This window comes from Agelaius tricolor, unplaced genomic scaffold, assembly GCF_023055355.1.
Source record: "Agelaius tricolor isolate 1412-34295 unplaced genomic scaffold, bAgeTri1.0.p SCAF_2, whole genome shotgun sequence".
NCBI classification, from domain to species: Eukaryota; Metazoa; Chordata; class Aves; order Passeriformes; family Icteridae; genus Agelaius; species Agelaius tricolor.
In genome coordinates, this window is record NW_027269262.1 from 24,138,873 (window position 1) to 24,151,810 (window position 12,938).

At 38.5% G+C, this 12,938-nt stretch overlaps 1 protein-coding gene across 7 annotated transcripts in view; it reads left to right on the forward strand.

Moving 5' to 3' along the window:
* The window catches only part of SEMA5A (semaphorin 5A), a 314,662-nt gene that overhangs the window by 178,611 nt on the left and 123,113 nt on the right, over positions 1 to 12,938 (forward strand). For all 7 annotated transcript variants that reach the window (XM_071454478.1, XM_071454487.1, XM_071454484.1 and 4 more), the window contains one exon: positions 11,190 to 11,475. In XM_071454478.1, coding sequence (XP_071310579.1) covers positions 11,190 to 11,475 — 286 coding nt within the window. The remainder of the gene's footprint in view (positions 1 to 11,189; positions 11,476 to 12,938) is intronic.

Sequence of the window (12,938 nt, forward strand, 5' to 3'; positions counted from 1 at the left end):
AGTGATGGTTGTACTCTGAAACACAGCTGATTATCTTGTTCTGTGCTTTATTGCTATGCAGTAAAGACATTGTTGATTTTAGTGGCTAGCACAGCAAATTCGGAGATCTTCAATCCCATCAGTCAGGCAAAAAGGACATGCCTATATGCTGAGGCAGTCTGCTCTTGTTGTTCACTGTACCTTTTGGTGAAGGATCTTGACTTGCAAAGCTCTTAATCACAGGAGAAAACTTGTTCCTAATCTTGTCAGAAGGTCTGTAATCACAGGAACAATGATATACAGTGTTGGAGAGGAAAATGAAGCTGATGTGTCAGGTGGCTTGGGTGAGATCCCATATTACCATGATGTGATTTCAGCCCCTGGAATCACAGATTTCACCAAATAGAATACATTTACATTGTTGGCTGAGTTTCCCATTTGTTCTGGTTCAGCCAGAGTCATGTATTTATTGTCAGATCCTGCCTTCTGATGGGGGCTTGATAGGTCTGGGAGCAATCCACATCAGCCAAGTACATAAGTTAGCAGCTATTCACTGAGCATCATTATGATCAGTTGCTTAATATTAAAAGATTTTTGAGAAATCAGGTAACTTTCATTTCTGAATTACCATTTTCTTGATGCATTCAAGACTCATTTATCTGGGGGGGGAAAAAGATTTGGTTAGTTCAGTTAGAAGTATTAATTATTCAGCATATGCGTTAAATTAAGCTACAGAAGTATGCTGAGAGAACATAACTGAAAGGGAAAAGGTAAATTAATGTGAAGCACAAAGATTTTGAACAGGCACAAATCCAAAAAGTTAGATGGACAGCACAGCAACATTGCCAACACAGAAACCCTGTTTCTGACTGGAGCTAGTTGTTGTGGAGCCATCTTTGAGGCTCTGTGAACATACTGTTTGTTCACCTGCTAGACATGCTTCGGGATTTAACTCCCTGAATTTTGTCTGGTTTGAAAATTTTTATTGGCAGAAATGACTGTTTACCAAATGTTACAGATATCTGCACACTTCCCCAAAGTTTTTCCTGTTTTGGAAAATTTTAGAGTGTGCATGGTCATGTTGTCTTCATTGATGGAGGAAAGAAGCATCTGGTGGTACTTATTGAACTTAGTCTCTTTTAAGATTTACAGTAGTAATTATTCAGCTCCTGAATATCCCTGTATAAGATCAACTGTTCCCTTTTTTTTATTATTATTATTATTTCAGAACTTCCCTCTACTTCTAGGAAAATAAATTGATGTTCTGTTTATCAATGCTATTTCTGTCTTCCTGGTGCTCCTGTAGAGAACATCAAATGCAGCTGGCCCAAAGGCAATGAGCAGTTTTTTGACCACAGTTGTAACCATGCAGAAATTCAGCTTGTCTCCGTGGTGAGATGCCACTGAAGCACCAGGCCACTGTAGTAGCACTCACCTTAGTTCAGCAGGGGTTGGGCTGCCACATGGAATTTATCAAGTGACAGTGCAGGGAGAGACAGCCCCTGTGTGATCCTCTTGCCAACCCTGTCAGTCACTGTTCTCAAAGCGAACACGATCACCTAGAGGAGTTAAAGAGAGCTGCAAACCAGCTCTCTCCCCATCCAACAGCCCTGCTGGCTGCAGGATAGTGAGCCTGCAAATGTGAAATAGAGAAACAAACTCTCCTTCCCATGGTGTCATATTTTGGCCATCTCTTTTCCCATGTAAAGGAAAATGGAATGCCTGAAGTTACTCCCATGGATATGTATATATGCACAAACACATGAAGAAAGTGGAAAGACTGTTTACCAGTAATTTTTTCTGTAAGGTGTCCTGTTCTGCTGCCTACCCTCTCTCTCTGAATCCATGTTCAAGTGTTTCTGTGCTTCAGAGAAACAATTTGAGGTGATAGAGCACACACTGAAGGTTATGTCTAAAGCAAACATCTCTCCCACTGATTTCTTCTCCTGACCAAAGCAGTCAGCAAGACCCTGAGCTTCAGCCAGCTGCTCAGGTCAGTAAAGGGCAACATGTTGCTGGAATGTTTTAAAATTTCCATTGTAGTATTTCATGAGAAGAATAGTCTGCCTTACCAGTCTGCTTTGGACATTATTAAAAGATAAAAAATAAATTATTCTTTCATTAAGCTGGCATGCTGTCTGTTTCAGTGTCTTTAAGTTGTCAGTGTAACAATGTTTAAATAATATCTGGAGTTGATGTAGTATGCTTCTAATTAGACTTTACTGTAGAGTTGATTTGCAAAGTGCAGCAGGGGCAGAATTTGTCACAGTTTTCTCTAGAGAACAGAAGTAAATGTAATAGTTAGATTTGCTGTCCACAGTTGCAGTGCGTCCAGATTGGCAGTGAAAAGCCTTCAGTGTTTAAAGTTAGAAACCTTTTCTGTAGTCCTACATTTACAGTTAGTAAAGGTATTTCTCCTTTCAATACACCTCTTTAAATCACTAAATGTTATCTGATACCGCAGTGTGAAAGTTGGCCTTAGTCTATAATGTCTGTTTGCTAAAAGGCAAAACATTAGAAAAAACAAAAAAAAAAAACCAAAAAAAACAAAAACAAAAAAAACACAAAACAAAACAAAAAAAAAAAACAAAAAAAAAAAAGAAAAGGAAATCCCTGTCTGTTTCATCACACAAAGAAACCCTAGACCCAGTTGCATGGGTCTCCAATTATCTTGAAATTATTTCAGCCGTTTTCTTTACCCTAGACGTGCAAGGGTGTAGATGCTATCGGAACATATTAAGTAAATAAAATCTGTGTTCTAAATGACACAACATTTCATCAGTGGGCAGATGATAGATGATTAAAATTTAATCCTGGATCAGCTGCAGCAATAAAATAAAACTAAAATAAAATTTAAAAATAAAATAAAATAATCTCTTCCAAATGAGAAGCCTTTCCATCTGAGAAGATGAATGTTTGGATTGTTCTGCTTTACTGGTAGACATAATATTACCATTTTTCCTCTTGCTCTTCTAAGAATTTGGTTATTAGATACGCTTACTAAAGTGGTTCTTCTGAGATCACTTTCTTAAAAACACTAATAAAAAGATTATTAATCCAGAGCAGATACTTTTAGTCTTCACAAGTAATAGTAAGAGTAAAATTCTTACAAAGGTGATTTGGCTAGTGGGATTTAATACAGCTCTGAATCAATGCCTATTATTGTTTGTTAGCAGATTTTTATTATAACTTTTGCTACTAGTACGATATGTAGAGAGAATTTATGATCTAAGAATAAAAATTAGTTCTTTCAATTTTGGTTTTAAGGATTAATGAAAATGGCTATAATAATTCAGTGTTATCCTTTCATTTTTCTGGGTTTTAATGAAAAGCCTTGTAATTACCTAGTGCAAGCTTTTCTTTATTATGTAATATTTCATGTAACTCAAAACCAGTGTGTGCTTGAATGTACTCTTTCAGATAAGTCCTGACTGAAAATATGCAAAGCATATTCTGCCAGTTTTGCTTATTGTGCAAGAAGATAAATAATTACATTTCTTTGGTTCTGCCACCCATAAGGTTTGTTCTTTTCTTTTGTATATATCATCATTTTTGCCAGTATCCTAAAATAGGAGTGAAAATACCTGCTGGGTTTTGAAACCTGTCTTTAGGCTTCTTCACTGGAGCAGTTACCAGACAAAAAATTTGAGCAAATTTGAGCAAAAAAAGCTGTGTTTTTCCTTTCAAATTCATACATCTCCTCCCTGATGGCAGTGACAGAGTAGGAGAGCAGTAAGCTGGTGTGAGGTAGAGTAGAGGTGCCTCCCTTAATTTCCTTTTTCCTGTATAAGACTAAGTTATTACAAAACACCTTCAATTCCTTACCTGTTTGACATGGTAGACAACAAGCACTACCCATGGAGTTAGGATATTTTTAGTTCTTTTCTTCCCTAGGTAAAGCAGCAAGGTTCACCTACCATTTATTAAAAACACAAGGAGGTTACTGAGGACAGAGCTTGGTCTTTTGTATCTTATCTAGCCTGCTTATGTCAGGTGCCAATCAGAGATGCTGAATGAGGAAGGAGGACACTGCTGCAAGCAGATCATCTGTTCCCAGCTGCAGGGAGGCACAACAGGAGTGTGACCCTCATTAATGCACACAGCTGTGATACACAGTGACCCAGAGAGAATGAAAGAACTTAGGACTGAAATGCATCTCAGTCAGGGGAAGGTGGAAAATTTCAAATTTCAGGGAATATGAACACATAAAAACCAGCATTTATCAAGGAAAGGAGAGGACTGAAAGGTTACCTGAATATGAGGAATAATGTCTTTACTGTGTGAGTAACTGTATACTGGAACACACAACCCAGAGAGGTTGTGGAGTTTCATTCACTGGGGATATTCAAGAACAGCCCAGACAGAATCCTGACCAATGTACTTTAGGATGACCTGACTTGAGCAGGGAGGCTGAGTGAGATGACCCTTCTAACCTGACTCATTCTCTGATTCTGTATGATTCTGTGACAGAAATATTGGAGATAGAGATGGAATTTCAACAGCAGACATACCAAGCCTTAAGGTGAAGGGGGAAGAGGATGATTATGAAATTGGTTTCCTTTTTATTATGAGAAGAAAAAAAAGAAAAAGGAAAAGAGGAGCAGGTTGGAATGGGTTGATGCTGTCTGTATGCCAGGCACTCACCAACAAAGCCTCTTTGTCACTCTCCTCCACAGCTGGATGGAGGAGAGAAAATATAACAGAGGGTTCATGAGTTAATGATGGAGAGAGATCACTCACCAAATATCATCATGGGCTAAACAGGCTCAAATTAGGAATATGAATTGAATTTATTGCTAACAAAATCAGAGCAGGATAATGAAAAGTAAAATAAAACCTTAAAACCCTCCACCTTCCCCCCCATGCCTCCCTCCTTCCCAGCTCTACCTCCTACCCCAGTGGCACAGGGAGACAGGGAATGGGGGTTATGGCCAGTTCATCACCCATGGCTTCTCCCTCTGCTCAGGGAGAGGGATCGTTTCCCTGCTGCACCATGGGGTCTCTCCCATGGGAGACAGTTCTCCATGAACCTCTCCAGTGTGAGTCCACCCCACAAGCAACAGTCCTCCCCAAACTGCTGCAGTTTTGGTCACTCTTCCATAAGGTGTGGTCCTTCAATGACAGGCTGCTCCAGCATGGGTTCCTCTTTCCATGGGCCTTCCATGGGGTCACAGCATCCTCTCAGGCATCCACCTGCTCCAGCATGGGGCTCTTCCACAGGCTGCAGGTGGATCTCTGCACCCCCATGGAACTCCATGGGCTGCAGGGGCACAGCTGCTTCACCACGGTCTTCACCTCCAGCTGGAGAGGAATCTCAGCTCTGGCACCTGGAGCACCCCCTGCCCCTCTTTCTCCACTGACCTTGGCGTCCACAGGGCTGCTTCTCTCGCATTCTTTGACTCCTCTCTTCTGTGGCCACAGCTACACCTGCACAATAACTCTTCTTCCTTCTTAAATCTGTAATCACAGAGGCATTACCACTATTTCTGATTGACCCAGCCTTGGCCAGTGGCATGTCCATCTGTTGGAGCTGCCAGGGATTGGCAGAGCTGGACAGGGGAGAAGCTTCTGGCAGCTTCTCATGGAAGCCACCCCTGTAGCCCCCCCACCAAGGCTTGGCCATGCAAACCAAATGAACAAGTCTGCAGGGAAAGTCATTTACTTGTCTCCTTCCCTGCAAAACTAGAACTGAGAAAAGAAATAAAAATGGCAGTGAAACTATTTGGAGAGAAATGGGTAAGCCATCATAATTGGGTTTTCTTTCCATACCATAGCAGCTGGTTGGCAAAATCTCCTTAAAGAACACTAGATTCCTCTGTGTCTGGAAATCTGGATTCACTTTTAAGTAACCATCCAAACTTCTGGATCTTTTGATAGATCCCTGTACTCCAAATTTCTAGAGATTGTGAGTGAATTAATGAAATCCCTACGTATTTTTCTCACTTACCCCCCTGCCCTTGCATACACGGCTTTGCAAGGTATCTATTCACTGAATATAGGTGACAAAATCCACTGAACTCCAGGTGTGACTTTCAAGGACTTCAGTATTAGGTTAGAGTATGGAATGGCTGCTGTGACTAAGTTTGCCACTGGCAAATTTACATCAGCAAAATGATATAATAAATTGCAAAGTATTATGCGATGGAAGAACACTTTACCTTGAAAATGAAGAAGATTTATTTAAAATAAACAACAGGAAATAAAACAAGGAATTTTTTAATACCATATTTGAAAACAATTTTTCAGAAAAGAAATAATTGCATTTCAGAATTTATTAGAGTACATCAGTAAAAAAGTAATAAGTGACCATCTACTTTTATGATTATGCTGAATTGTATTATAAAATCTATCAGCAATATAAGAGAAGATTGGAAAAAAAATGTCTGGGATACACAGTTTTAGTGTATTTTGCTGTCCTTGCTCTTCCATACCTATAAAATTTTCAATTTAGCAAAAGGAAAAGAATGTAAAAGAAATCATGGAGAGCTAAGGCATTGCAAAGGAAATAGTCAAAACAGATTGGTAGCCAGCTACTCTGTGGCAGGTTGGCATTTTTAGTACGCATCATAGGTAATTGTGAAACAGAGGAAAAATAGCTATGAATAAACCATTTCCAGCAGTTTCCTACAGGACTTAACATTTTACAGTTCAGCTCCTGAGGATGGATATAGCTGTGATGACCACAAGTTATGTGTTACTTTTGAGACATATAATGCTGTAGGAAAATTTTACTCTGTGAATAAAATTTGTCCCTAAACCTTCATGAGCAGTGATGCCTTGATCAGCCTAATTCAAGGTCTGTACTTTTTTTCCAACAGCTGCAAAGGGCCACAACTAAATGAGTATACTTAATGAATATCCAGAGACGGCAGAATGCAACTGCAACTGGACTTTTTTGATTATGTTAATAAGATGAAAGGAAATAATAAAGACTGGCACATCTGAAGCTTAAATTCTTTCCATTGCTTTAAGTGTCCCTTTTGAAGAGCATTTCTAGCTGAAATGTGAAGTTTATTCAAAAATGCTCAAATGCATCTTTCTAGAATTTAATGCTATTAAGCATTTGGCTGAATACAATTATTTGGAAGAAATGGGTCTTTAGAGATCAACAGTGTGGTGTGATTCATTGATCTAGTGAGGTCAGTGAAAAAATGAACAAGTTCCAGAGAGATGTCATTCAACATTAGAGCAGTATCTAGACTCCTAAGATCTTGAATATATTATGTATTCATGTATCTTTGTGTGTGTGTCTTATATTGTGTGTGTGCATATATACATACATAATATGATTTGTGTCTAAATCAGAAAAAAGAAAATTTTAGCTTTCTTTTAACATTTCTGGGATTAATTTCACTTTGGATTGGGTCTTCAAATGCCTTGCACTTCAGATGTGAGTGGTCACATCTCAGGGTCAGTCAGTGGAAGTCACAGCTCTTACTTGCTTAGAGTAGGCTTTGGACCTTTAAATCCTTAAGGTTAATTGCTGTTACCTCCTTAAGGAAAGTTAGATAATTTCCTGTAACTTGGTTAACTCTGGAAGCATTAGCATCCACTAACTCTGTAAATGAAGCCATGTTAAATTGCTTCAGAAGTGAAGTTATATGGATTGAAGAGCAGAAGTGCACTTTCTTGCTCCTAAGTTCAGACAAGAAGAACAGGCAGAAGTGTACTTTCTTGCTCCTAAGTTCAGACAACAAGAAGAGGCCAAGACTACCTCAGATGCTCTCAAGGAGCTCTTTTATGCTCCTGTTTCCCATTTCTATCCACAGAAAAATTCCTGTACAGTTCCTCTCATCCTTTTACCCCTCAGACTGTATCCACACCACTAAATAAAAAAGGCCCAGGAAATAAGCTTATGCATGACACCTTTGGCAGGTGGAAAGGGAGAATCATCTAAAGGAAATCATTGTGTCTTCCTTTTAAGTGCTTTCACATTGAGAACAGAGACTGTGCTCCCCAGAAAATGCGGGTTTGTCTCCAGCCTTCAGAAAAGCAATCATATTACTTCTTGAAGCCCTATCTTGGCTTCATATGGTTGAGTTGTGTTTTCTGCAGTAACTTAGAAGAGTCTGTGGGCAAGCATCCTTGTTGGGCAGTACTCATGCTGCTTTATGAAGGAAATTGTAGAAATTCCCAGGATTTATGCTGAGTAAGCAAACTTCAGAAACAGCAGAGTAGTGTGTTTGCCCAGGGGCAGCACTAACTAGCCACCCAGTGCTTTCAGTGCTTGGGCTTGTGCTCTGTGTTGTACTGCTCTGTGATGTACACTGGAGATATCTTTTGGGTCACATTGACAGTCATTTTCTTGCTTTCCTGATTACACTGGTTCCATTTAATTTGGGAAAGTCTAGTCAGCCTGACACATCCATAAATTAAGTATATGAAAAAACCTACAGAGGTCGCATACAATATTTGTGACATTATTACAGGTTGACATTCTCATACTAGCTGTATTGTGCCACACACCAGAATCCTTGCACTTGTTGTGGTGATCTGATAAATCAGAAATGAGATGTGTTTGCCCTTCCAAGAGCTATTTGCAAAGTCAGCATGAAACAAGAGATTCACTTCATTTGCTGGGTTAAAAACTTACATGGTAAAGCTTCCATGTCAACAAATAGCAGTTCACAGCACTATAGTTGGACACACAAGAACTGATTTTTCCTAGCTGAGATGCTACTTTTTCCTTTGAAGTTTTCAGGTGACCCTGTTCATTTTTCCCAAAGAGAGAATGAAATAAACAAAGTCTGATGTGATAGTCTTTCCATATCCACTGAATTCCCTAAGATATCTCTGAGATAATTACATTTAATGCAAACGAAAGCAGTTTTCACAAGTTTCAACAGCAGGTCACAATTTCATTGGTTCATAATCAATAGAGTATAGGTCTTTGCAGATATATATATTGTTTCTCAGTTTTGAAACCATGAAATATGAGTACTAGGTATTTTTTATACATCTATTATGATTATCAGTGCAACTTTAAAATACTGTCTTTTGAAAGGCTGACATGGATTTTCAAGAGTACATTCTGAATACATTCTGAATGTATTTCATATTATTTTTACTTCTATAGTTCGTGAAGTTTGTTTTATTTTTGTAATTCATCATTCCTCATGCTGGGTGATTCCAATAGTGTTTTTTTAATTCTGCAGTGAGATTCTGTGGTGCCAATGTAGATATCAGTGGGCCTTCAGTGAGATGTATCTTCAGGCCTCATGGCAAGGCAGGGCCTCCTTTTTTTAATGTTTGTACAAAATATTTTTGTTGGTGGATCAAATTGATTTTGAGTATTTGCACAGTAGGTTTTTGAAGCTTTTGAAGCCTTTGAAGCAAAAATCCCTATTGTAATGAAAGTTTTACACAGATGTGGAATGAAGACTTAAGGTTCTAGCAGGGTTAACATTATTAATAGTTTGGTTCTTTGTATATTGTCAATGTAATTTTATTTCTTATTATATAAGTCCTGTCCAACTATTCGCCTTTTTTATTCCTTTTTTTTAAAGATACAAATGCACTGATAGTATGCAACTTAGGAAGGCTCAAGACACCAACATGTTCTTAAAATTGTTGGGTTGTGATCTGCCAGCAAAATACCTGTGCAGCTCTGAATGTGGAAAAAATGTGGTGTGTTCCAGACTGCTCTCAAGGAAGCACTTCATAAAATAGAGGGTGAAAGTTACAGGGAGGAGTGAGAGCACTATTGGATCTGCTCAGCTTCATACATCTGAGGCAGCTCATAATCACTGCTGCCAAAAACCTGCCCTGGGAGCTCTCAGCACAGCAGATAGAGATGGAAGCAGCACAAGAGGCCACATTAGCTGGGATCTGGTCTGTCTTTGAAAAAGAGTTTTCTGACAGTTTGGACTGCTGTGAGACAGTGCCAGCTTGCTTGCCTTTCTAGTGCCCCTCCAAAGTTCTGATAGGTTTGAGATACTCCTGTAAAATGCTTACATTGAATTGCAGCAGCCTTTTTCTATACAATAGTGCTGTCAAAAATGTTCATCCCTGGATTTTATTTGAAGTGCTTCCTCACAACAGATGTTTCTAGAACAATTTTTAAATTTGTTTTTCCACTTCAGAATAAAATTTGGAAATGAGAAACAAAAGTTTCCTTGTTTTTCAGAGGTATCGGTGTTCTAAAATGGTTCCTTGCACAAGTGGGGCTCTTCTTCACAAATCTGTGTATCAAATTTATCTTTCCTTTAAGAACTTGTCAAGTTGTCAGCCTCTTCTAAGGTCATGGACTTTCCTCAGTTCTAGTAATCCTTGCAGGAAATGGACCACGTGTTTATTGTCTTTGGTATCCCACTGTTCCTTTTTTTCTTTCCTTTCAAGAAGTACTGCCATCTGTTGCTTTACAGATTTTTTTTTACATATTCTCTAATTTCTCCTTCATCACCATCGGGTTTTTGATTGATTTTTTGATTAGTTTTCAATAATTTTTTAAATAAGAAAAAAGAAATCTATAATGCTCACTAAAGCATTAAGCAAGATAGGGTTGAAATGCAGTTATCTTACCATCAAATATTCTTGTGTAGTTCTCTTTTCTTTTAATTACAGCCTCTGAGCACATTTTTACTCACCATCAATTACCACCCGTTATCCTGCTCATCTGCAGTAATGGTATGGTGGCAAAGCAGAAACAGAGTTAAAAGATAAAGCAATTACATTGTAAGAATTCACTGTGTCCTTATGTGAAGAATGAAAACTCTGAGACACTTTTGATGGTGGAATACAGTGAGCTGAGCCAAGACTGCCCAGCACAGTCTTGTTCTATAAATACCTAGAGCAAAACGTGCCATGGTTTGACCCCAGATGGCGGCTCAGCTGGTTTTTTTGCTGGTGGGGTAGTGTGAGAAGGAAAAGGCCTTGGTTCTGTGTAAGTTCTGCTCAACAACGACAAAGACATCCCTGAATTACTAGCAGTTTCCAGCATAAATCCAAACCACAGTGCCATGCTTGCTACTATGAAAAGAAATTAAAAAATTAACCCAGCCAACCCCAGCACAGCATGATCATGTATCCCGTAATACCAGCTGGACATGAGCTGGTCTATTCAGATGTCATGGTGCAACATCCCTAAAGGATATTAAAAAGGGTGTTTATCTAAATATAATGCTTGAAGATAAATCCAACGTCCATGTTAGTATGAGTGCATATATCACAAGAAGACAATGCATTATCTTCCTTCTTTCTGTTATTTTCAGAACCCAATTTTGTGTCATCTTATGATATTGGGAACTTTACCTACTTCTTCTTCCGGGAAAACGCAGTGGAACATGACTGTGGGAAAACAGTTTTCTCTCGTGCTGCTCGGGTGTGCAAAAATGATATTGGTGGCAAGTTTGTGCTGGAGGATACCTGGACTACCTTCATGAAAGCTCGTCTGAACTGCTCTCGCCCTGGAGAAATTCCATTTTACTACAATGAACTTCAGAGTACTTTCTTCCTGCCAGAACTGGACTTGATCTATGGCATTTTTACCACTAATGTGTAAGTAGACTGAATGATATATTTTATTTTCTTGCTGTTTGTGATGCCAAAACCTAGAACTTCTGAGCTACTCTCTTCTGCATATGCCAAGTAAACATCATGAATTTAAACTGTTGTTTTGCCCAATCTACTGTTGTCTGTGAACAAGTATCAGTTCCAAATGTTTTCCCACATGAAATGTTGAAAACACGAGAGAAGGAATAAATTCTTATTATTTCCTTACTGCAGGGAGCCAGTTGTGTTTAAGACAATTCTTTCATAGTCTTCACTTATTGTTAGGAAGTAATTAACTTTTATTTTTACTATTGTAATACTCAAATGCATTATGTATTTATGAAATAAATGATTTATAATTGCAATGTGACACAATCATGAATTTGACATGATGGAATTTGACCATGTCATAGAGAACTCATCTTACCCAAAACACCACAAGAGGTGCTCCTAGGTATTTTAATATAGTTCTAACATGTCCTTATGTGAATTTGAAGGCCAAACAAAGAATTTAACCTCATTTTAAGTAAATGTGTTATATTAATAAGGTAAAATTAAGGAAAAAAAAAGTACAATTTGGTATTAGAAATTCAAATTTGTTAAATATTAAAAAGTTGGATGGACATAGAAAAAAAGAGACATTTATCTCAGAAATGTCCTTTTTAAATTTAAACATGATGACTTGTGTTCAATGCTTCTCAGTGAGAGCAGCCTCTGTGTTATGGCTCTGCAGCCCAATGTTCAGATCATTGGAATAATTTCTGATTTCGAGTTCTGATTCTACAACCTTCTTGTACTGTCTTGCTGTGTAAATAGTTTTGTCTCGATTTTAAAAGATTCTTGGGCACCTAAACCATAGGTAAGGCACCCCTGAACACAGGGATGCCTACCTTTTATAAATACCCATTAACCAGTTGGAAGCATTCACAGATTAATGCCAACAAATTATAATACCTATGCATTCTAGACAGTGAGCATGAATTTGAGCTCATTTAGGCATCTTCTAGACTGAGGCTCACCCCTGGACTGGCAGCTCAGGCTGTGAGCAATACTAGTGATGAGATGCTTGCACTAGGCTAAGTCATGACATTGCTGCTGACATTGCAGCCTGTTTCTGCAGTGGAATAATGCAGGGAATCTAAACACTGTTATGCAAAGAGAAGAGCAGAGACTTTGAGATTACTGGCGATAAGAAAATTTGCTGTTGTTTCAATCAGTACTTTTAATCTTGTTCTGTTTTCCTAGTTAGTTCATATAATAAAAGACAGATATTTGTCAGGTGGCTTCCACATTCATTCTTCAACCAGATCTTTCTTGAGAAGTCAAATTAGCCTGGATATGTTCCTCCCATGAAAAGTCTTATCAGAGGAATTCTACTCTAGAAAATCCACGGAGCTTTGGCCATGGAAGGGGAATGATGTTCCTGATGCTTCCTGGCTCTCCTGAAAATGGACTTGCTATTGTTAAGA